At 38.5% G+C, this 25,921-nt stretch overlaps 1 protein-coding gene across 2 annotated transcripts in view; it reads right to left on the bottom strand.

The window, feature by feature from the left end:
* The window catches only part of epha4b (eph receptor A4b), a 291,695-nt gene that overhangs the window by 207,620 nt on the left and 58,154 nt on the right, over positions 1-25,921 (bottom strand). For both annotated transcript variants that reach the window (XM_057857051.1, XM_057857052.1), the window contains 2 exons: positions 8,311-8,511; positions 2,443-2,550 (listed from right to left, as the gene is read on the bottom strand). In XM_057857051.1, coding sequence (XP_057713034.1) covers positions 2,443-2,550; positions 8,311-8,511 — 309 coding nt within the window. The remainder of the gene's footprint in view (positions 1-2,442; positions 2,551-8,310; positions 8,512-25,921) is intronic.

Here is a 25,921-nt window from a genome sequence, read left to right as displayed (position 1 = left end):
AACTAAAAAGGAATGTAAAACTAATGTGTTGTCAATTGTTTATAGATATTATTGACCAAAATATGGTCCAAATCGTCTTTATATTTGCTTATACAGTGGTACCTCTACATACAATTTTAATTTGTTCCAGGATCCGGCTTGTATGTCGAAATGGTCGTATGTTGAGGGGAATTTTCCCATATGAAAACATTATAATTCGATTGACAGACCAAAAACCTACGCCAAATCCTTACTAAATACTACAGGTACAATTCCAAATGTTAATTACGCATAATAAAACAAATCAATTACAAATACAAATTGGAATATTAATAATAATAATTATAATAATTATAATGAAACAAATTGGGTTCCAATGTGGCGGTTGTGTTTTGCATGCTGCTCCTGAACTGTGTGACTGACGAGGGATAGACAGAGCTTTTACTTTCTCGTTTCATATTCTGTTGTTTTTCAGCGTCGGCAATGCCAGAGACAGTAGCCGTGTTGTGTTGCACAAGTTCTGAAATAAACGATTAAAACCTGACGAAGCTGGCGACTTTCTTGCTGATGTTAAAATAATAATAATGAGAGTCTTCTTCGAGATCGTTGACATATTCTGGCCGGATTGTCGAGCCAATTCACTGACGCATACACTATGCTCATATTTTTTATCATGTCCTTCTTAATGTCAACGGTAAGCTTCACCTTTTTCCTCTTTTTCATCATCTGCACTAACCTTCTTGACATCATGTTAACTTGTCTCAAAAGAAAATTCGCCGTCTTGCGGGAAAACAATGACATTGCGACGCTGTCATAAATAGTCGTATTTCGAGCATGTTGTCATACATAGAGACAAAGGATGAGTCAAATTTTCAGATGTCGAAAGGATCATATGTCGCGGTACTGCTGTATTTATTCATTCACCCTCTGAACCGCTTATCATCACGAGGGTCGCGGAGGCTTATATTTATTTAGATTTTTTAAAAGTTTTTCATTAAAAATGCTTTTGGATACAGTGGTACCTCTACTTACAAAATTAATTGGTTCGGGAAGCAGTTTCTTAAACTTGAAAATTCTGTAAGTAGAGACACATTGCCCCGGGACATAAATTACACTTTACATGCACGTTCTTTCCTTTAATTTCGACCAACTTGAAATAGTGCTAATATCTCCGCCTCGTAAAGGACAAATTTTCCTCTGAATGGTCTGCCATCATATCCCTCTGCATCTGTTTTGCGTGTGTGTGTTTGCCTCACGCGCTGTTCCAGTTTGTGTGTGAAAACCCCGGCTCTGAAATACGTGCGCTCGAGCGTTTACATCACAGAATGGGGGATCACGTGAGATTTGACAACAACGCAGCCATATTGGAAGCAGGTCTGGCTCGCGGGACATTAAACTTTAACTTGCCAGTTCGATAAAGAGACAAACTCGTTACTAAGGCGAAGAACAGATATGTGATCAAACTTAAGTGATCAAACTTAAGGATGTGAACAATGTTGACCATTAAGAGCAAGCCGAAGACAAATGGAGTAAAGATGTCGACAGGCTTCCACAATTACACGAAATGGACATTCTACCGTATTTATTGCTTGGTGTATGTTACTAAGCTCATCAGCAATTCCAAAATTACAAATCGCTACAAAGCTACGAACAGTTTTGCTGCGGATGGGTGCAGGACCTGCACATTATGACCGTATCAAACGGCAACTCCATCGTTCTTGCAAAGTTAGCTATGTGTGTTTACTATTTTCATTGCCATGAACCTGAACGCACCCCAAGTCTTGGATGACAAATAAACAGAGCACAGTAGACTTGCTATGGCTGGTAGTTTCTTCAATTTATTCAAAGTAAGTAACGCATCGCTTTTGACCGTCAGTAACAGTTACAGCGTTGAAATGGCTGAAAAAATAATTAGTTAGATTACCCCGTTACTGAAAAAAAATAACGCCGTTATGTAACGGCGTTATTCCCAACACTATTGGATACACACAAACACATCTAGAAGAGACCCCTCTTTGCCAATTGGAAGTTGCTAGGCAATAGCCAATGGAAGAGCAGCTATAATTATGTTACGTTCAGTAAACTCTGGGAGCTGCGAGTAGCAGTCTATACTGTATTTTTGCCTTCCGTATCCATAAATGTCTTTGGTAACAAGAGGTAATATTTTCCTGTTGAGGCATATCGTAACCTGAAAATTCTGTATGAAGAGATGTTCGTAAGTAGAGGTACCACTGTACTATTTTTAAAGCACAAAAAGGACAATTGGGGATGACATAAATTTCAGGTAAAACACACTTTAGAAGAAAAAAAAAAAATGAAATTGATGCACATGATTTACTTTCGTGGGCCACACAAAAGGATGTTACCGGCCGAATCTGGCCCCGACGCAATGGATTGGAAACCCGTGACTCAAAAACAAAACACACACTCGACCGTATTGTTTTAGTGTTTGTGTACCCATACCTGTGTAAAACTTTCATCTGCAGCAATAGTATCGATTTTGACATACTGGCTCTCCTTGATGAACCACAGGTTGGCGTTGTTAGACTCATAGTAGTACATGTTGAATGTCTGCAAAAACATCAAATTTTAAACACACTTGGGCACAAGCCAGTTCATCCAATGTGAAAATTTTAACAAGCTCGTCGCTCTCTCATCTCTTCTCACGTCAGTCCATCTGTCTGGATTTTCAGTCTCAAACTATCTGCAGCTCTTTGAAAACGCTGCTCTGTGCAATCTCATCATCTCTCTGCTACTCCATGTTATGTCAGTGACTGGGTGCAGGAGACAAAGTGGAGTGAAGTGAATACAGAGGAGCAGTAAAATCTCAGATATGAGCGAATGGGGGACTGTGAAAAAATATATAGGAGGAATTAAAATATACTAGGAGCCCCAAAGACAATCTCTGGAGCGTTGTTTAAGTCTTTGGAATTGAAAGATGGAAAATAATCTTGATTTTTTTTTTTTTTTTTCTTTCGTAAGCATTGAATTCATTCACACAACTCAACACCCACAAACAACGTGACTCATCGGATAAAACAATAATTGATGAATGCATTTTTGCACCCACAATCAAAAGTTTTGAGACAATTCACTGTTCATTAGGTTGAGAAAGTGTCTCAAAACCTTTGACCGTGTGTGGAGTTGAATGTTGCAATAGTGCAATTCTGTCCAAAAATAAGCACACTGTTCAGTGTACCTCTTTGATTCTTTCTCTTGCCCTTTCTCTGAATTCACCCTTTTTGACTTACTGGGATGTAAAACAACATCATCTAATTGGAACAAATATTAAGCAAAGGTCATACGCTTTCAATTATATCATTTGGTAAAAGGCACATTTGTTACTACAACTCCACAAATGTCAGACTGGTTTAATCAGACTTTTTTTTTTAATCAAATTAATTATCTCGTTGGTAACATGAACCATTTCCAGTTATTAAACCAGACCTGAGACAATCTAATTTCGACTTGTTTCAAATCAAATGCTCTGCTATGCTACTGATCTACTCCCCAACAAAAGTATGTTTTTTTCGTGATCTTCAAAAAGACGGCTCCGAGAGGTTGCTATGAACTCCATGACTTGCATACCGGGTGGATTTCAACATAGTTAGAGTGGCAGAGACTTTGTTGTATTACGGTAAGGCAGCTTTGCTCTAGGCCTAATTACACAACATTTGATACAAATTGAATAACACTCTTGTCGTAGTAACTCCCTGGCTGCCATTGATAGCGATAGATGTGTAATCCATTTGAACTATAGTGGTATGAAAAAGTATCTGAACCTTTTGGAATTTCTCACATTTCTGCATAAATCCCCATCAAATGTGATCTGATTAGTCGAAATCTCACAGATGAAAAATCAGCCAAACATTGATACATTTTTATATATTAATGAGGATAGTCTGCAAACAATGACGGGGGGAGAGAATAAGTAAGTGAACCATCACATGTAATATTTTGTGGCCCCCCTTTTAGCAGCAATAACTTCAACCCGACGCTTCCTGCAGCTGCAGATCAGTCTGGCACATCTATCAGGACTAATCTTGGCCCATTCTTCTCTACAAAACTGCTGTCGCTCAGTCAGATTCCTGGGTGGTCTTTAGGTCATGCCACAGCATTTCAATGGGGTTCAAGTCTGGATTTTGGCTTGGCCACTTCAGAACGGGTATTTTTTTCTTCTGAAACTATTCTGAAGTTGATTTACTTCGGTGTTTTGGGTCATTGTCTTGTTGCAATATTCATCCTCTTTTTAGCTTCAACTGTCTGATGGCCTCAGGTTTTCCTGCATAACATCCTGATAAACTTTTGAATTAATTCTTCCTTTAATGATTGCAAGTTGTCCAGGCCCTGACAAAGCAAAACAGCCCCAAATCATGATGCTCCCTCCACCATGCTTTGCTGTTGGGATGAGATGTTGATGTTGGTGAGCTGTTCCATTTTTCCTCCACACATGACGTTCTGTGTCACTACCAAACAATTCCTTTGGTTTCATCAGTCCACAAAATATTTTACCAAAACTTCTGTGGAGTGTCTAAGTGCCTTTTTGCAAACATTAAACTAACAACAATGGGGTTTTACAGACAGCAGTGGCTTCCTCCGTGGAGTCCTCCCATGAAAACCATTCTTGGCCCTTGTTTTACATATAGTTGATGTGTGCACAGAGATGTTGGACTGTGCCAGTGATTTCTGTAAGTCTTTAGCAGACACTCTAGGGTTCTTTTTTACCTCTTTGAGTATTCTGCGCTGAACTCTTGCTGGACAGCCAGTCCTTGGGAGAGAATAGAGCCAAACTCTCTCCATTTGCAGACAACCTCACTGACTGTCGATTGATGAACATCCAGACTTTCAGAGAAGGTTTTGTATTCTTTCCCAGCTTTATACAAATCAACAATCCTTGCTCACAGGTTCTCAGACAGCTTTTTTGACCGAGCCATGATGCACATCAGACAATGCTTCTCATCAAGACAGTGGGCAGGGCAGCTTTAAACCACTCACCAGTAATTTGGCAAACACCTGACTTTAAAGTGTTTGGTAAAATTTGGTTTCAACTGCTCTTTAAGTCTCCTTAGGCAGAGGGTTCACTAACTTATTCCCTTTCCCTTTTCTGTCATTGTTTGCATGCTGTCCTCATTAAAATATGAAAACTTATAAATATTTGGGTGTTTTTAGTTAAAGCAGACACTGTTTCTACATATGTGTGATTTTGACAAGTATCAGATCACATTTGATGGTGATCTTATGCAGAAATAGGAGAAATTCCAAAAAGTTCAAATACTTTTTCATAACACTGTAGGAGGGTTTGGACAAAGGCATGTGCCGGTATGAGATTCTGACAGTATGATAACCTTAAGCCAAAATATCACGGTTTCACGGTAACACTGTATTGCAATAACAGCTCTAAAATGTGTTACTTTGCTATATCTAGCCGAAGTATTTCCATACCAGCAATTTCATTTTATTCGATGGGGGAAAAAAAGTTCAGGAGTTTCACCTCCTCCAGCCATCGAGTAGCACAGCTGACTCACTGAGACTCAGCCTTGCAACTGCAAGCGAGGGATTTTTCAATGCATTTTTGGGACATTAAAAATAGCCAATACCTTAGGGACGCTATGACCGAAAATGTTTGCGGTTTTGAAACCCTGACGTTTTCAAACCACGGTATACCTTGAAAACGGTAATCGGCACATGTCTACTTGGACATCTATTGACGTCAATGACATGAAAATATATTTGTTTCCTGCAATGTGCCACGTGATTCAAGTTTAAAATGCCGTCATTACAATGCCACTGATCGTGTTAGAATGCGGAGAAAATTGTTAGGGTTTAACAGAATTTTGGCATGCAAAATAAAGCAAAAAATAGACTAACAATGGCTCTAACACATCAAATTTAAGTGATTAATGACCAAACAAATTAAAACAAGGTCCACACATTGGCTGCCAGCAAGGGTGGACTGACATACGGGATAACGGGGACTCTGTACTTTGATCAGGTTACAGTTCTCTAATGGTTTACTTGGGTTATAGTTTATTGTATCAGTGACCTGTTCGCAGTAAAATCACTTAATGCTTTAAAATCACTACACTGTTGTATTTTTTTTTTTTTTTACTCTAGGCACATTAAGGGCTCAGGTTCTTCTTTACTATATGATTTTTGTCAAAAACAACATCAATTGCTGTTTTTTTTTTCATCAAGGTACTGGTACGGGTACTTGTTTTGCCAGTGTTCTGTCAGATTTTGCCACTTCTCAGATTTTGTTCCCGAAGCTTTTGTGGCGGTGAATAAGAACTCTTTTACATTCAGTTGCACTCAATATTTTACAGAGGTGCTAAATAAAAAAGTTACATCATAAACATACGTGTGCAACATGATTACGGCATACATAAATGCTTAACGGCACAGGGAAGATGTTAACGTTGAGAGATCGGCGTGCATTCGAGTTGACCGGAGCCACATGGTAGGATGTGTGTGCGGAGAACTTTCCTTTGTGCGCATCCATAACCAGGGGTGAAAGTGGCTAGAATTTCTTGCCGGAACTCCCTAACATAAAGTTCGCCACACAGCCCTTTTAAAATAAATATATATTTATATACGTAAACCAAAACGATGTATGGATGTTAAACAAAGGAATACTTATCAAATAAATAATTTGGATAAAAAAGACAAGGCGCTGTATGGTCATTGCAGAGCAAGAGCGTACCATGCGCCCTCTTTTTACTCTTTCTCCTCTGCGATGCAAAACCGCATCTGTTTATTTACATTTTACAAACTTTTCCAGCGTTATTTCGTTGTGCAAATGCATTAAAAATGATCATAAAAATATGTAGACTATTTAAACATTATGAAAAGTTGCGTTTTTTTTTCTGCCAACTGAGAATTCGTTACATAAGACAGGCTTTAATGCGCAGGCATTGTCACCAAATGTGATCACGCAAAACGCAACCAGTCCGTTTTTCCAAGCAGCAAGCAGTGATCTGTCCAGGTCTGACTGGAGCATCCCTTCCCTCTCCTCCTCACAAATAATACATAGAATTTTGAGGGGTTTTTTTCTCGGGCTTGGGCCTACAAATAAAATATAAAATTCTGTTTTTTTTCCGGGCTCGGGCCTACAAATAAAACATAACATTTTGGGTTTTTTTCAGGCCTGCAAATCAAGTTAACTGATCAGGCTCGGGCGGGTCGGGCATTAATACCAGCGGACCTGGGTCGGGTCGGGTTGGGCCGGATTTTTTTAGGCCCGATCTTACCTCTTGATGACCTTAAATTGGTTGCAGTTACACGTCGGGGAACGCTCCCTACAGAACAAAACACGACAGGATTTGACCAACATTGTGACAATGCTGACCAAAAATGACGTAATGTCCATGTTATAAAATCGCCCAGCAGCCTTCCACGCACAGAGAGTGCCAGTGGGCAACACAGGTCAAGTCTGTGAAAGCGTCCAACCGGCTTCATTCTCGGAATCTTTTCATGCACGAAAGCAATGAAGAGAGTAAATCCTGCCGTTACCTTATACAGGAAATTCCCTGGTAATATGTGTGAAAAGGGCTACAGGCAATGCGACTTGTCAGATAAAGAGAGACGCTGGGGAGAACTACGTAGAATAAATGAATAATAAAAATCAGTGCAAACGGATGACGCTAAGCAAGCTATTTATTAGGCTTGTATTGTTAACACTTGTGTATGTAAATCTGACATTAGTAGATTGTTCTTATTGGAGATGCGTGTGTGGCAGCGTGGCAGTTTTTTTTTTTTTTTTTTTTTTTAAACATTGGGTTTTGACAGTTGCCGTCATATTTTCGGGATCAAAGCACCGTATGCCGGAACGGCGTTCCGCCATCGTATTTCTTGGCGGAACGCCGATCCGGTGCGTTCCGGCCCACTTTCATACCTGTCCGTAACCAAACATAATTAGATGTTTCTTTCTTCATAGAAGTGTTTACTTTGGACCTGATGCACTGGTGGCCATCTGTAATATTATCTGCATGTGCAGCACCGCAAAATTGCAATTTCTGGGTTAAAATCTGACAGAATACCGGCTGGATGGCTTCTAACACTGCCCATGAAGCGGGCCGGTCTTTCAATGACTCCGGGCCACTCCAGCCACGCAGTCCACCCCTGGCTGCCAGTCCAAATGGATGAGACGTCTATCACCGTCAATAGCTGCCAATGACTTCACTTCTGTGCCATGTAAACTTTGTAGGCATTCTTTGTCCCATTTCTAGCAAATGTTAGCACCATTCTCTTTGTAATAGCACAACACTTGATGCAGCTTTTGTTTGGATTTCAATCATTTGTTCAGGTGTTGCTTCTACGTGTGCTGACACAAACCTCTTTGCAGGTACCGGGAACCCCGGGCAGGCTGTTACAGTCCCGTAGGGTGAATTTGATCTCGATGTAAACGCGCTGCGCTCCCTCCCGGCTGATGTGTCGTGTCCGCAGCCAGTTGTTTTGATTGGCCTGCATGACATTACACACCTGGTACGTCCTCATCGGGGTGTTCCGCTCATCCATCACGCTGATCTCCTCCCACTGAATGTAAGAGAGATTGTACATGCGGATTACCGTGTTGTACTTGGACCCAACGCCAAGTCATTTAATTACTTCACAGAAAAACGAGAACAAGAGCTGTCTGTCGAAGTGTGAATGTGGGAAAATGTCAGAAAAGAAAGTAACGGAAATAGAATGAAAGAGTATATTCCGCACAGTAGTTTGCACTTTTTTATTTTTTTGGTAGTTTGACAAGGCCTTTGAGAAGGCCGCTGGAGGCCATGTTTTTTGTTATTTCCATAAAGAAACTAGTGATGTTTGCTTTCACACATACTGTTTGGTAACATGTTTCATCTTGAATGTTGAAAATAATTTCTTCACCTTTTCAGTGCGTCATTGACGATGATAGATGTTCAATCATGTGGCTTTTCTCAGCCTTCTGTTGTGAGTTTGAATGAGTTTGTCACAAGTAGACGTCCAACGCATTTGTGCTGCCACTGGATTTGGACATCTATCGCCGTAAATGGCACAGAAAAGAGATGATTGGCAAACAGCCTTTTCCATAACATATTGTGTAATACTTTTAATTAATCAAATCTGATTTAAAAATGCAATAATTCATGTTTAACTTTTTGTAACTTATTTACTGCAAATGATTATGTTTTATTGCCACCGTGATTAATCTCAAAATTCGATTAATCGGTCATTTTCATTTAGGTTCAACAGTTTAATCTTTTAGATCCATGGATTAATCACAAAATCACGCGATGGTATAAACTATCATTGGGTCATTCACAGCCATTGATTATGTTTCTTTGTCATTAATGGCGTGATATTGCTTAAATAAATAACAAAATTAGATTAACTGGGAAATTAGTTGACATGAACATATCAAATCCATTGATTCAGCGCAAAATAATTTGATAATTATTTATTTGCGTTTGAATGCACAGATCAATCTAAAACGAGATTATGTCAAAATATGTTTATTTTATTTTATTTCAAATCTTTGTTTAACCAGGGAAACATTTTGTTGACATTAAAAAATATTTTTTACAAGAGTCAAGGCCAACACAGGCAGCAACACAAACACAGAGTTGCACAAACAAACATAGTTAGAAGCAAAGCACAAAAAAAGCTCACAAAATAATTAAAAAAAAAAAAAAAAAAAAAAAAAAACAGCAGTCATAGCATCTACAGTCAAATTCACTTGCTTCCAAGTCTTTTAGAAGAGCCTTAAAGGCATCAAGTAACACCAGACCCTGTAATTTTAGTTTTGTTTTTTTTCAGCTCATTCCATGCAGAAGGGGCAGCCAGCATGGTTGAAAGCCCTTCTCCCAAGTGCAGTGCGGACCCTCGGTACAGTCAATAAAAACAAGTCCTGAGACCGAAGGTTCTGACTCCCAGTGCTTTTTTGATTGAGAAAATTCCCCAAGTAGGATGGAAGCCAAGAATGGCCTTATAAGCAAAGACATGTCAGTGAAACAATCTACAAGTGGACTGAGCAGACCATCACTCGGGCATAAAGAGCAGTGGTGGGTAGATCTGATGTTTGTAATAAATCTCAGTGCTCCATGGTAGACGGTATCCAATTAATGAAGACAATGAGAAATGAATGTAAATAAAGAGCATCCCTAAAATAAAAACCCAATTTCAGCTTTTTTTTTTTTAAATGCTGAATATAAGGCTTAAAAGACAGCGAATCATCAATTAAGAATCCAAGATACCTATATTGTGACACTGTCTCAATTTCAGTACCCTGAACAGTTGCAACAGCGTACCACACGAATGCTATTTTTAGACCGTCACGTCGCCATCGTAACGCGGAAGTGGGCCAACATAGACACGCCCTTGCATACAATCCATGTTACCTCTGCTTGTTTTCTCCGGTATTCTTTCAACAAAAAAAAAACATGCCGATCAAACACTGCTGCTACGGAACTTGTAGAAACGACTCCAAACATTACGACATATGAAGGATGTTTTCTTTATACGAAACACACAAAACTTGGAGGAAAAAATGTGAGGAATGGATCAACTTGCACGGTCGTCCAAAAGATTATTTTAAAGCCAGCAAGGTGATGCCATTCACAGATCATATGCAGGAAACATTTTGTTGGGGGCCATGGTACTACAGAGGATGAAGAGGTAAGCCTTTTTGATATTTTTACTTATTTTTTAGCGTGGTGTTTTCCCGTGCTGCTTCTGTCTGACAATGAATGACCTGAAAAAAATTAAAATGGTAACTGACTGCCACTGTTACCTTTTCTGTTGTAAAAACATAACTTAAGTAACAGAGAAGTGTAAATGAATTATAGAATTAAGAGGTTATTAATGAAAAACTTAAAAGTTTTTGATGGCTGTCACTGAGTAACATTTGCAATCGCTATACAAAAATAGCAATGTAAATTGCCCCCAAGAACGGTAAGAGATGTAAGACAACCAGAAGATATAATATAAAAGAAAGCCTGGGCATATAATGGTAAAGGATAGATTGTTGAAACAGGAGAATGTCATTGTCAGTGCCGTAAGGCAATGCACATAAGAAAAAAGTGTCGATAAAAAAGCTCTGGATCAGGTCGGATCTTTTTCAGCCCTCGACACTCAAGCCATCTCTTTAACTGAACATTTGTGTGTTCTTCCACATCTTTACCAGTGAATTTGGCACCAGGGACAACATTTTTGGACAGAATTGGTAGGTATAGCTCAGTAAACATCTCGTTCGTACCCTATTTCCATGCATTTACTATTAGGGTCAAAAGGGAGGTTGACCCACCTAGTAACAATTGCTAACGTCATGAATATTTATGAGTAAAAGTGTTGCTTGCCATAGGCCATTGATGGGAGATTAACTAGCCTGTATTTTGCCTTTGTAAATGTCATGAGTTGGGTTTTATCAGCATTCAAAAGAAGTTTCACATTAAAAAGGGCACACTGTACATTGTTAAAGGCAAGCTGTAACTGGCAGAGGGCCTAAATTAGAGTAGGCGCGGAACAGTAAACTACAGTATCATCTGCATAAAAGTGAAAATTTGCCTCAATAGCATTTTGATGAACGCAACCAATGTGGATAATAAATGGCAAAGCCCCAAGGTCTGAGCCCTGAGGCACACCATTTTTAATATTGAGAAGGCTTGACCTGCACACACTGTGATCGACTTGATAAATACTGCTTAAACCACAAAACAGTCTGTTATGAGATGCCAATGCTCAGAAGTCTTTGAATAAGAATAGCGTGATCAACTGTCTCAAAAGCCTTTGACACATCAAGAAACAGGGCTGCACAGTGTTTTATTCTTATCTAAGGATTCAATTTTGTCGTTTTTTGTCTTTGGGGCAACTGTTCTTGTGCTGTTTCTTTCTCTAACCCAACTGGAAATTTGACAAGCAAATGTTTGTTCATAAAAAATTCTTTGATTTGATGACTCACAAAGATTCCAGAACCTCTATTGGAGCAGACAATTTAGAGATAGGCCTGTAGTTGTTTGAAATACTAGGGTCACCAGCTTTATAACACAGGCAGAACAAAAGCAGATATTGTTTGGGTTCAACAGATTAATTTCTCGCAAAATCATGTGACGGTACATATAATCTCTTATTGACTCATTCACAGCCAACGATTATTTTTTTGTTGCCGCCAATGGCGTTGGATTGCAAAGATTATTCGCTCATAAATAAAAAACAAAGCTAACTCTTTCAGTGCAGTGCAGTTCAGATAACAGACGTCCAATGATGTGGCTCTTTTCATCCCTTTGCTGTGAACTTAAATGTGTTTGTCCGTCGTAAAATCCATTTGAACTCCTACTTCGTATTGATTGGACGTCTATCACAGTCAATGGCAGCCAATGAGTTAATGAAAATAAAAGAAAATATCACCCTGCTGTATAAAAGTTGAATCAAAAGAGTGTTGTTTACGTCAACAATGACGATAACGAAAATATTTTGTCGACTAACAAATTTTTCATGACGATGATGTCACGATGATGAGCTAAAAACGTGGCTCGGGAGGACAGAACATAATGAGACGAATGCCAGTTTTCAACTGACGTGACGACCAGAGACGAAAACATACATCATAAACATAAAACACCGTGTCCATCATATGTTTACAATGCATGACATTTTCATATTGTCCGTGGAGTACGCCAGCTTGCATCGTAGCAGTGTTTGGGTCGTGTCACTCATGTGAGATGTGCTGCACCTCTCCCTCACTGCTCTCACCAGAGTTTAAGATGTATCTCAAGCTCGGCTGCGCTCCATCTTGCTAGTTTGGAAACACGGTAAGATTTGTTTTCTTATCCTAACAAGAAATACTATGCAATGTTGCTTTAGCCTAACTCTGTGCTGAGTGATCATCAGACACTAAATGGAGCGCCTAGTGTTATCGTAGCATTCGTATTCATATTAGCATTAGCTCCAGAATGGCGAGTGTCCTCTTATAACATTGGTCAGTCTAAAACTACTTGGCTTTTCTTGTCAGTAAGTCTAGAGAAGGGGTCGGCAACCCAAAATGTTGAAAAAGCCATAATGGACCAAAACAACAAACATGTCTGGAGTCGCAAAAAATTAAAAGCCTTAAATAAGCCTAATAATGAAGGCAACACATGCTGTATGTATCTGAATTACCGTCTTTTTTGGACTATAAGTCGCACTTTTTTTTTTTTTTTTCATATTTTGGCAGAGGGTGCGTCTTATACTATCGAGCGACTTACTGGTTGGTAGGTGTGATTATTTACTGTCGGGTCGGGCCGACTTCTCTCTCGCTAGCTTTTTTTAAAATATATATTCATATATTTATACTAAAACGATGAATGGATGTTAAATAAAATAATTTGGATAAAACAGAAGGCGCTGTGCATGCCTGTGCCCGTGAACGCAGTGGCCCCGCTCTCTTTTCAATCTTCCCCTCCGCGAGCATCTTGGCATTTCCTTTTCGATATGAAGCAGCTATAGGAGTGAAAAACAAACTAAAGGCAATGGAATTGGAAAGCAAACAACTGCGGTAGGAGTGAGATATAGAAAGGATTCAAATTGATTGTTTAAAATGCTATACGGAAACCTGTGTCGGCTTCGCTGAATGTAAACGAATGTGGTGCTTTGGTCTTATGCGAGAAATATATTCAACAAATTTTTCCAGCGTTATCTCGTTGTGTTAATGTATTTATAATGATCATAAATATAGGTAGACTATTTAAACATTGAGAAAACTTGCGTTTTTTTTTTTTGTCTGCCAACTCGAGTAGATTAAAATAAGTGTCAAATCCACTATCCGCCTGTTAGAACAGACACGCAAATGGACGAAAAATGACAAGCAGTACTCGATTTGGACATTTAGGGATGTACGTAGTTTCTAAGGGGTGTACTCACTTTTGTTGCCACGGGTTTAGATATTTATTGCTATATTTTGAGTTATTTTGAGGTGAAAATAAATTAACTCTATTATATTAGCTGCACACACACTACTTTTCATTGTGTCAACGTGTCATTTTGTCAGTGTTTTCCAATGAAAAGATATACAGTGGGGCAAATAAGTATTTAGTCAACCATCAATTGTGCAAGTTCTCCTACTTGAAAAGATTAGAGAGGCCTGTAATTGTCAACATGGGTAAACCTCAACCATGAGAGACAGAATGTGGAAAAAAACCCAGAAAATCACATTGTTTGATTTTTAAAGAATTTATTTCCAAATTAGAGTGGAAAATGAGTATTTGGTCATCTAAAAACAAGCATGATTTCTGGCTATCAAAGAGGTCTAACTTCTTCTAACGAAGTCTAACGAGGTCTAACGAGGCTCCACTCATTACCTGTTTTAATGGCACCTGTTTTAACTCATTATCTGTATAAAAGACACCTGTCCACAATCTCAGTCAGTCACACTCCAAACTCCACTATGGCCAAGACCAAAGAGCTGTCGAAGGACACCAGAGACAAAATTGGACAACAGGCTGAGAAGACTGAATCTGCAATAGGTAAAACGCTTGGTGTAAAGAAATCAACTGTGGGAGCAATTATTAGAAAACGGAAGACATTCAAGACCACTGATAATCTCCCTAGATCTGGGGCTCCATGCAAGATCTCACCCCGTGGTGTCAAAATGATAACAAGAACGGTGAGCAAATATTCCAGAACCACACGGGGGGACCTAGTGAATGACCTACAGAGAGCTGGGACAAGAGTAACAAAGGCTACTATCAGTAACACAATGCAACGCCAGGGACTCAAATCCTGCACTGCCAGACGTGTCCCCCTGCTGAAGCCAACACGTCCAGGCCCGTCTGCGGTTCGCTAGAGAGCATTTGGATGATCCAGAAGAGGACTGGGAGAATGTGTTATGGTCAGATGAAACCAAAATAGAACTTTTTGGTGGAAAAGCAGGTTCTCGTGTTTGGAGGAGAAAGAATACTGAATTGCATCCGAAGAACACCATACCCACTGTGAAGCATGGGAGTGGAAACATCATGCTTTGGGGCTGTTTTTCTGCCAAGGGACCAGAACGACTGATCTGTGTCAAGGAAAGAATGAATGGGGCCATGTATCGAGAGAGTTTGAGTGAAAATCTCCTTCCATCAGCAAGGGCATTGAAGATGAGACGTGGCTGGGTCTTTCAGCATGGCAATGATCCCAAAAACACAGCCAGGGCAACAAAGGAGTGGCTTCGTAAGAAGCATTTCAAGGTCCTGGAGTGGCCTAGCCAGTCTCCAGATCTCAACCCCATAGAAATCTGTGGAGGGAGTTGAAAGTCCGTGTTGCCCAACAACAGCCCCAAAACATCACTGCTCTAGAGCAGGGGTTTTCAACCCAGTCCTCAAGGCACACTGTGGGTCCTGGTTTTTGTTCCAGCCGATCCAGCAGAGACAGTTGAACCAATGAGGCTTCTGCTAAAACAAGCCACACCTGACTGCAATCAACTGATTGCACTTGTAAAACACCAGATTGGGGAAAAAGTGTTGTCATCTTGTTTGGTAAGAATGAAATCCTGCACCCACAGTGTGCCTTAGTGGAATAGGTTGGGAACCCCTGCTCTAGAGGACATCTGCATTGAGGAATTGGCCAAAATACCAGCAACAGTGTGTGAAAAGCTTGTCAAGAGTTACAGAAAAACTTTTGGCCTCCGTTATTTCCAACAAAGGGTACGTAACAAAGTATTGAGATGAACTTCTGGTATTGACCAAATACTTATTTTCCACCATGATTTGCAAATAAATTATTGAAAAATCAAACAATGTGATTTTCTGTTTTTTTTTTTTTTCCACACTCTGTTTCTCGTGGTGGAGGTTTACCCATGTTGACAATTACAGGCCTCTCTAATATTTTCAGGTGGGAGAACTTGCACAATTAGTGGTTGACTAAATACTTATTTGCCCCACTGTACTTAAATATCTGCAGAAATGCGAGAGGTGCACTCACTTTTGTGATACACTGTTTATCTGGATTTAAACTTTTGAATTTTACAGAGGTTTTGTGTAACTGTCGACTAAAACTAGATGTAGATGAAAACATTTTTAAATGACTAAAATATGTCTAAGACTAATAAGTATTTTCCTCCAAAAAACTAAGACAAAAATTAAAAGGGCTGCCAAAAACAACACTGATGCAAAATTAATTGTTACACTAAAAAACGTCACCTTCAGCTCACCTTGGTGGAACAACTTGACACTAATACAGTGTTAAATAGTCCTATGATTTTTAAACCGTATTTACTTGCAGCAGCAGTTCATATTTATGTGGTTGTTAGGCTATATATCATCATCGTCGCTGTGGCGCTTGAGGATCAAGTTGATGACAGGCATGCAGAACAAATATGGTGGTCTCCTCACGCCCCACAAACATTTCTTACACTGTGTGTGTGTGTCCAGTTGGTTTCCCCTTCAATGGATCACATATCTGTAAACACTGAAACCGCACTGGTTTATTTTTCTTGTCTTTAAGGAATTGAAATGTTCTTTCTGCGTGTGCGGACTGTATGCGTGCACGCGTTTGTGTGTAGACAGAAATGTTTTCCTGCTCATGCGAGAAGTGGTCTCAATTACTGCCTTAGTCACAAGTGGAAACAGATGGCAGCAAATGATGGGAGACAAAGTTGCTCTGTCTTACCCTGAGCACCTTGACTGGAGAATGTGCTCCTTACGTGCACATGTGCGGCACGCACTCAGAGAGTGCTCCGGCCTTCTTGACACAGCTCATCACTCATACTCAAAAACAGAATTCGAAGGTTGTGCCACACCGCACTTCACTGACTGTGAGGCCGAAAAACTTTTGGACTGAGATCTCTTTTGTCAGCCATGTAATAAGACCTTCGTGCAGTCGTGTAGTGATGCTGTCAAAAATACCTATGCGGAGTGGTGTCTATTTCAAAAATTTCCCTCCACGTTTCGCATATCCTCCACTCACCTAAATTCAGAGGTGGGTAGTAATGCGTTACATGTACTCCGTTACATTTACTTGAGTAACTTTTTGAGAAAAATGTACATCTAAGATTAGTTTTACTAGGCAATACTTTTTACTTTTACTTAAGTAGATTTGCAAAGCAAAAACGCTACTCTTACTCCGCTATTTTGGGCTACACAAGAGTCTTTACATTTTTCCTCTTTATTGTATATGGCGGAAAACACAGACAAGACTGAAAAAGCAGTTTCTGGTCTTGTACTCCTCTTTAAAATTAACTGCTGTATTTTAAGCCAAAAGTACTGTTGTGTTTGATAGAGCAATATGTCAATATGCTGCCATAGCAGATTCATGGCGCATTGAGCCCCCGAACTATTTTTAATTTGTCCATTTCACCCTGGAAACCCCCGTTTACAGACGTCGCGCAACCGTTTTTGTTACAACCTAGCCATATAAAGAAGGTAATTAATTATATTATTCAACATGTCTGTCGTTTTTAGCTTAGAATCATTAATTGATGTCTCATTTTCGTTTAAAAAAAAAAAAAAAAAAACGACTTAAAAAAGTTATTCACTCACATATTTTAAACTTTTAAACAAATTATGTGACTATGAAAAAAATGGCATCTGTAAAAATGTCACAGATATCTACCTTATAACTATCGCTTAATCGTATTTTTTTTTTTTTGTTACTGTCACATTTCCCCGATATCTTAGATGATAAATAATCGATCCAAACAAAGAAAAATTGAAAATAAATAAATAAATAAAAAAACATTTAAAAGGATAAATGTATGAGAAAGAAAATCTCGACCACTCAACAATGTCTGCGATTTCTGCATCGCGACCCTTGTTATATTACCATGTTTCACCCATAAAATTCCCAAAACATCCAGCTGTGGCCATTCACATCTGTGTCTTGACACTCGATGATACATGCAACAAGGAGTTTTTGGATTGAAACAAGGTAAGTACGCGATACCATCTGGTTAAAATCATGGCGTCTTTAATTATGCTCTCGCATGCTCTCACCTCCAGGTAGGGTTTTGCTGTTTATTTGTTTATTTTTAAATGCCCTCCTGTTTTAAAATGTTGAGATTTTGAGATTTTTTATGAGATTTTAATCTTTCCAATTATGTATCACACATGCATAAAGGAAAACCTGAAATTTGGCCAAATTGGGGGTCTCAGAGCGGAACTTCAAGTCACCTGAGTGTTTTCCGCCATATACTGTATTGGCCCGAATATAAGACGGACCTGATTATAAGACGACCCCCTCTTATTCAAGACTCAACTTTGAAAAAAGACTTTTTGAACACCAAAAATAATTTTTTTACAGAAAATAATTACAGTACATCTGAAACAAATGATTATAGCAAAATATTGGAGAAAAAAAGCATGTTATTTTGCATCATTCAAATCTTAATATCTGAACATTTAAATATGTAAAGTAAAGTGCAATCACATTCGTAAATGAATGGCTTCTAGTTTTTGAAATGTAAATAAACCAATCTATTGTGATAAAACAACAAAATTGCAAAAACTGCATTAACCATCAAAGTGAAGTCTAACTAACTGTAGTCTTGAAACAAATCTGAATAAAGAAAAACAATGCAATAAAATAATGCAAACTGGTTGAACTTGAGAGTAGCTGAAATCTGTCATGACAGAACATCGCTTCAATGATATCTGGCGCCATCTAGTGTCGTGAATGGGTATAATGTCTAGACCGCGAATATAAGAGGACTCCCACTTTTTCAGTCTTATTTCAATGCAAAAAACACCTTATTATACCTCTTCATTTTCGGGCCAGTACGGTATTAGATTTATTTTATTTTTTTGCTAGCGATGATACTGCCAAGAGTAGCGCTACTAATTTCACCAATGAGACATCGCAACAATAATCACATGACTCCATTACATCAATCAGACGCAAGTTTGCCGTTCTATGAGCACGCAAGCCTGTTCAATCACGAGTCTTTAAAGCACCGTAACAAATGAAGTATTTGACATAGAGCGCTGCCCTCAACATGAATCGAAAGCGCGGATTTAAAACTCCCAGTTTTTATTTAGCACTGATTGACCACATAAAACCAGAGATATAATCCTTTTAATTTCATAATAATAACTATGAAGGAACTACAGTATTCACTATTCAAACATAGACTTCATAATGGTATTGACGGTCAGATCGGTCATGCACTGCACTTCGCATTCAAGTAGGGGGCCACTCACATCAAGAGGAGCTATCACAAACAGGCAGGCAGCGATATAATGCAGGATTTCTGTTGAAAAAGTACGATAGCGGAGGGGGGGGCAGTGGTTTATGGTCCCAAAATGATAATATCTGTACTTTTTACTCCACTACTTTTCAAATAGTCGCCTGCGTTAAACGTTACTTTTGTTTGTTTGTTTTTCTCTCATTGTGAAATAATAGTTTCGTGTTCATGCTTCCAGCACAACTATACAACTACACAACGCAGCTAGAGCATTACATTGGATAAAATACTTTTACTTTTTACTTGTAAATTTTAAATGAAGTACTTTTGTACTTGAGTATTTTTTCTCTCCGATACTTGTACTTTTACTTAAGTAATTTTTTGCCCCTGTATCTGCCTTTTTACTTGAATTAAAAAAAAAAAAGTGATGACTTCATCCAACGCTGCTAGTTTTTAGGTTCCAGCTCATTGTACTAACATTATCACATGACTACTGGAGCTCAGAGCAAACACAGAATGGTAAAAGACGAGCTGACTTAGGCTGCCATTGCTTACTATTTAATCTAGCTTTTTGTGCTTTAAATTATATTCTTCTTTTGTTTCATATAATTGAGCATTCTGTAACACATTGTGGTGTGTTGATTTCGTTTGTTTACATTTATAACCAAACCTAGTTACATTATTGCATTGCTGCATGAGGGATTTATCTATTATAGTACATATTATTTTTCGTATGATGAATAATTTTTATAATGTGAAGGGAAAAAGCTTTGAAATTTTTTTCAGAAAAATAATTTTTAGTGCTTACGCATCTCGAGGTACCACTGTTTATCAATTGCAGTAGAGTATAATTCATATTCTTATCTGCAAACAAAGACAAATATGATACAAGATAGCATTTTTTCTTTATAATGAAGAACAAGCGAATTAGGCATCCATTAACGGAACATATAAAGATATTCAGATACTGTAACTATAGCCTAAACAACACAAAACGTCTTGTTTTACCAAACTCTCCATGTGACCCAAAATTATGTGCAAATTTGTACTGTATATAATAGTATACTAACAGCATTGCCGTCATACTAGTTGTTCTGAGATGTTGGGGTCAAAGTTTGTTAAAAAGACACATAAGAAACCTCGAAATCAGGGCTTTAACATGATTTTATTTATTTTCATGCATGCTGGATGGATTTACCGAGCAGTATGGCCAGGCGTTCATCGGGTGAAAAAGCGAAAATTGGCATTTTCTATGCTAGTTTTTGGAGTTTCGAATGAATTTTCTACCCAAAATGGAGGCCTACAGAGATCGAACTCATCTTAGAACACTGCCAGACACTTAAAGTACAAGTGTGTAAAATTTGGTCAAAATCCACCCATACAAAGACGGCCACACAGAAAAACTGGCCTTAATAGAGATTAAGACATCTACCCGAAATGAATCCCCTATTATTATTCTGTAAAATTTTACCTTTTTTTTTAAATACAGCATGTTGTTGTAGAGTACTCAAAGCCCCAACATATCATCACAGCACATTTAAATTTAAAACCTAAACATGAAACCGCAAAGTTTCAAAGCCATCTGCGACGTTGCGATCGCAATGGACGCGTCTTTTGCCCAAAAGATGTCTTTATTGCTGCAACAATAAGGTTGCAGTAAGGTGCGTTTGAAAGGAATTTTCCGCACTAAATGGAGGCCTAGAGAGATCAAACTCATCTACGAACACTCGCAGATGCCAATAGCACGGATGTGTAAATGTTCAAGAAAATCGGTCGAGCCATATTGGAGTCCACAGGAAACACACACAGACAAAGTTTCATTTATATACAGTGGGGAGAACAAGTATTTGATACACTGACAATGGGTTTTCCCATTGTCAGTGTATCAAATACTTGTTCTCCCCACTGTATAAGTATAAATATTTAGATTTTTTTTTTTTTTTTGTATATAATGTACAACCCAGAATACATTTCAGATCTCCTAAAGCTTCAACTTTTCATCTAATTTTATACTAGTATGCAGACAAATGAACTGCTAGCATGAAATCATTCTAAGCTAATAAAACATTTTAGTAACTCCAAGATTTGTTTTCTACTAATTACATACTGTAAATTATCATTTTCAAGATAGGTAGAAACAAACTGATTACACATTTTTATTTTTTTTGGTGTAAAATTGCACGTAATTCTCAGCGACAGACCAAAAGTCCACCTGCAATGACGTATCGCTCTGAATTCTCAAGCAAAGTAGGTGGTTACTTTCAGTAAAGACACAGTGAGGCAAGAAGGAATAAAAGAACAGCAATTCCAGTAATAACCTCAAAGACCTGAAACGGAACTTTGTGCTTCTGGTAGTTAATGCGGTGTGACGTTCCGACAAGTCGCCAATAAAATCCTTGACGCCATTCACCTCCATCTTGAGCACCAAAACAGATAAAGACAGGCATTCTCACGCAGACTTCCTCACACTCAGCTGCTTTTAATCTCTGCTGAGATGTCCAGGGTGTATGAATTGGAGCACGACCAGCTCTCTTTGGAACCTCTCCCAACTTCAACTGGGGGAACTGTTTGTGAGGGTGGAAAAAGATTGTTGAAGCTACTGCGGCCAGTGAGCGCTTAGCTCATTGTCCTTAAAGAGTCCATCACTGTATTCCTGAAAGACAATGTCCTCCTGACCGACTGCACTCCATCCAATTGGACTAGGGAACAGAATTTTTCTCGAGTTACGTCTGACAGCTGACTAATTTCTAGGTGCGGAATCCAAAACTGATCTCAGTTTTTCTCAATCATGTCATCTATAGGACATGCTAGCTTAACCCCAAAACACACAAATAATCTTCACAGGCCAAACACGCTTCATTCTTTATGCATAGTCACTCTGTTGATTTTTGCAAGGAAGTCATCATAATTTTTTTGCAATTTTGGTTTATATAAGGCCTTTCTGTACCGATTGCCTATAAATTAATCCTTTCAATCAATTGGGACCAGTTGGTTCCCGTGGCAATGGTGACGTTTGGTGGTCGAAACGGATGTAATGAATTGTTTTTAACTGGCATCATACGTATCTTTCCTGATTTTGAGGTCATATGTTAACCATGCATTCATCCATTTGTACCACTTATCCTCACAAAGTTTATTATCGGCAGGAGGCGGGTTATAACCTGAACTGGTTGCTAGCCAAGCTCAGAGTCTGTCGCGATATGGAATAAGTCAATTAATCGAACGGTAAATAAAAATGAGGGCGGTAATTTTACTGGCTGCTATTTATCGCCGTGTGCTTGCGGGCGTCCATACGGTTTTGTGTGCGCGTGTTTGCGTGTGCTGTGTGCCCTCGGCACATGTGCGTGTTGATTGCATATGAGAAACCAGTTACTTTCACAGATGTTTATTGGTTATCAACACGCCTTAGAATTAAGGGAAATATAGTATTAAGAAATATAATATAAAGATAGGAAACATCCATATTAAACATTGTAAAATATTAGCACAACTACATTAAGGCTAATGGAAAAAAGACAATGTACTAACAACTTAAGCCTGCTATTAAAACATTGGCGGTCTCTAAAACGCAAACTTGCAGTTAAAAGGTGACACTTCAAACATGAAAACTCGCTGGTATACAGCATTTGCAAATAATGGAAAAAACGAAAATACTCTATTAAGAGACGTGTACTTTTTTACACTCTCTGAGTGTAAAGTGTATGATTAGCTGTTTAGTGAACACACTTTCGGTGAATATTTCAAAATAAAAGCACATCATTTTCAACATGTAAAATCTAGATTTCTGGAGTAAATCTCACATACTTCAGATTCAGACACTAAGAATAGCTTTGTAATGACACCCATGCCCGATTGGCAATGAATAATTTAGCTTCAAATTTGCATTGGATTTCTCACCTATTTCATGTTCTGCATTTAGCTAGCTTTCAAATGAGTCGCTATGCATTGTGTGTGTGTTTGTGTTTTATTTTTGTTTTGTTTTGTTTTTTTAATATTTGCTATTTTTTAGATTGTTTCTGTTTTATTTAAGAAAAACACTTTATTGCATTTGAATGGGTGATTTATTAGGATGCATTGTCACTACATTAGTTATTCAATTGGTTCAAAAAAATGAAAAAATAATATAGCTTATCGGCAATAATTAATAAAAATTGATATTAGCTTTTGAGACTTTTTATAAGGCTACAAAAACTAATTGATTAAATCGATTAAAATTGATTAATAAATTAGGTACCAACTAATTTTATAATCGATTTTTGCTGGCAGCGATGAGTAGTTCCATTTGGGTCCTTGTTTGCATGCAAGAGAGAGAGAGTTCACTGCCGCAACTGCTTCTGCAGCTGTGGTTGGGTTGCTGAATCAAAAATATTACGACTTGTTGAGAGTTAGATTGTCTTTTTGTTGTTAGATCCAGTGTGCGGCTGGCAGAGGTGAGTAAATGAAGCCAATTGTATTGTTTGTGTTCTTTGTTGATGAGACGTCACTACTTAGCATGAAGCGCTAAGCTAGTTAGCGATTATGCTAATCAGTGTCTTAAGTTTGTATTGTGTTTTGGAGAAGCATATTAGCACTTGGGTTATTGTTAGATAGTAACAACTAATTTAATATATTTATTTTTATAAAGAAACCACACACATACTGTAATCCCATTCATATGACAGTTTAGAGAGTCTCCTTTCAACACAAAGTCAAACTCTAAATTGTCATACAAGATTTGGATTGTACTTACGAACAATTGTTTGATAAAGAAAACTGATTTATTATGGTCTGCTTCCTCCTTATTGGATTTTGTTGTTTAGTTTGCTTAAAGAAAATAAATGAGTGATTGACCGAATTTATATCAGCATTTTGATGTAAAATATATTTTAAATGTAAATTCAGGCATTAGGGGTTAACAACCGTGCAATTCAGATTCCGGTGAAATATGGTGTAGTGCTTGTTTAAAAAAAAAAAAAAAAAAAACTAATTCAATGACGTATGGAAGAAACAGGCATGACTGTGATGTTTATTTAAAAGATTACGTTTAAACAAAGAATATGTATACTGTATTCATAATTGTATGCACGCAGTGATGACATAGCAGTAGAAAAAAATACTTGATTTGCTAAAAACAATTTTAGCCTTCATCAGCATAAAAATCAAACTCAACATAAAAATTGCTCTCAAATTGTTTCCCACTGTTAGAAGTGCAAAAGTACAGATTGGCGGGAGGGGGGGGGGGGGGGGGGGGCAGGGAATAAATGTTGGTGAATTACAGGCGCGCTTGGCAGCTAAATAGACCCATCTGTGCAACACTGAGACCAGTCGGACATCACACGACGGACGCGGACAAAAATCCCCCGGGAGTAGTGATTAAAGCATTTATGGGAATAGTCATTGAGGGATAAAGAGGGCTTTATAATGTCTGTGTTTATTTCTTTGTAGGCTGAGTTTGGAGTGCTTGGATTACTGCCACTTCCAAGCCAGCAACTTATTTCCCCTGTTGGCACGTCTGTTCATCATCACTTTAGCGCGCCATGGAGCGCAGGTGTGTTTATGGACATGAAGACAACCTGCGCTCCTCTCGCTGCATGGATAATGATACATGTGCCACTTGAGAGAGGGAAAAATTCTCACAAATGGGGCTCTTCAACTCTATCATTCACATTGACGGTGATAGACGTCCAATCATGTGGCTCTTAAAAACTAAATTAAAAGTCTTCAAATGAGTTTGTCACTATTAAAGGTCCAATCCATTTGAACTGGGAGGCTGCCAGCGAATTAAATGCTCGTTAATTCACTGCCAGACCTCACACTTCAAATGGATTGGATGTCAAGCACTGTCCATAGCAGCCAATGAGTTAACAAGGAAAATGCAAAAATATCCTCCAGTACTATTAAGAGTAATGCAAAATCAAATTTACCCTACGAGAACTGTGGTAGAGCAAAAACCAGTGTTGTTTTCGTTAACGATGACGATAATAAAAATATTTCGATGACGGATATTATTTCCGTGACAATAACAAGGTAAAATCATGTCTTGAATGATAAACTTAACGAGAAGATTGTCAGTTTCGTCTGACGGGACGAGACAAAAATGCGACATGATTTTTCTCATATGATCACAACGCGTGGCATTTGCTCATTGTACATGTTGTTCGTCAGCCTACATGGTTTCAACGAGGCTTGGTAGTCAGAAACGGCGCAAGAATACAGTATATGGTCATATTTTAAATACAATCAGACCGAAAGAAGAACTGAATGCATGTTTTCAATATTGGTGACCATGGACAACAAACATGGTGGCAACAATAGCCTACCACTAATCTGAAGCGCAAGGGCTTAAGTTTGGTCTCAACATTGGTAGGGACAATATAACAGCATAACCTGCATGTACACTTCTTGCTGGGGACAGCACATTAATAAGACCCCCCGCCCCCCAATAAGAATAAGATTTCTGGACTGTCACTGTGAAACACGGAGTTTGAGCTTCCTTCAAAGATTTTTTATTGGATTTAGGTCTGGATACCGGCTAGGCCATGCTAGAAAATTGTTATGCTTTTTAGGAGGCCAGTCCTTGGTTATTCTGGCTGTCTGCATCAGGCCATTGTCATGTTGGAAGACCCAGTCACGACCCATTTTCAATGGTCTAACCGAGGGAAGGAGGTTATTCCCCAAAATCTCACAATACAGGGTGACCCAAAAAAAAAGTTTACACTCAGTTGACTGCTTGTTTAAAAGCCATTAAAACATATCTAAATAGGTTGTCATGCTTAAGTGATTCATTAAGGTCACTCAATGCAGCTGGTAATCTCTCGTCTCTACAATTTCTGTGCTTCTGCTGAAAATGAAGAAAACTTTAGCTTTACC

Source organism: Corythoichthys intestinalis, chromosome 14, assembly GCF_030265065.1.
Source record: "Corythoichthys intestinalis isolate RoL2023-P3 chromosome 14, ASM3026506v1, whole genome shotgun sequence".
NCBI lineage: Eukaryota > Metazoa > Chordata > Actinopteri > Syngnathiformes > Syngnathidae > Corythoichthys > Corythoichthys intestinalis.
Note: the sequence above shows the minus strand (reverse complement) of the source record. Positions and strands in the feature narration are given on the sequence as shown.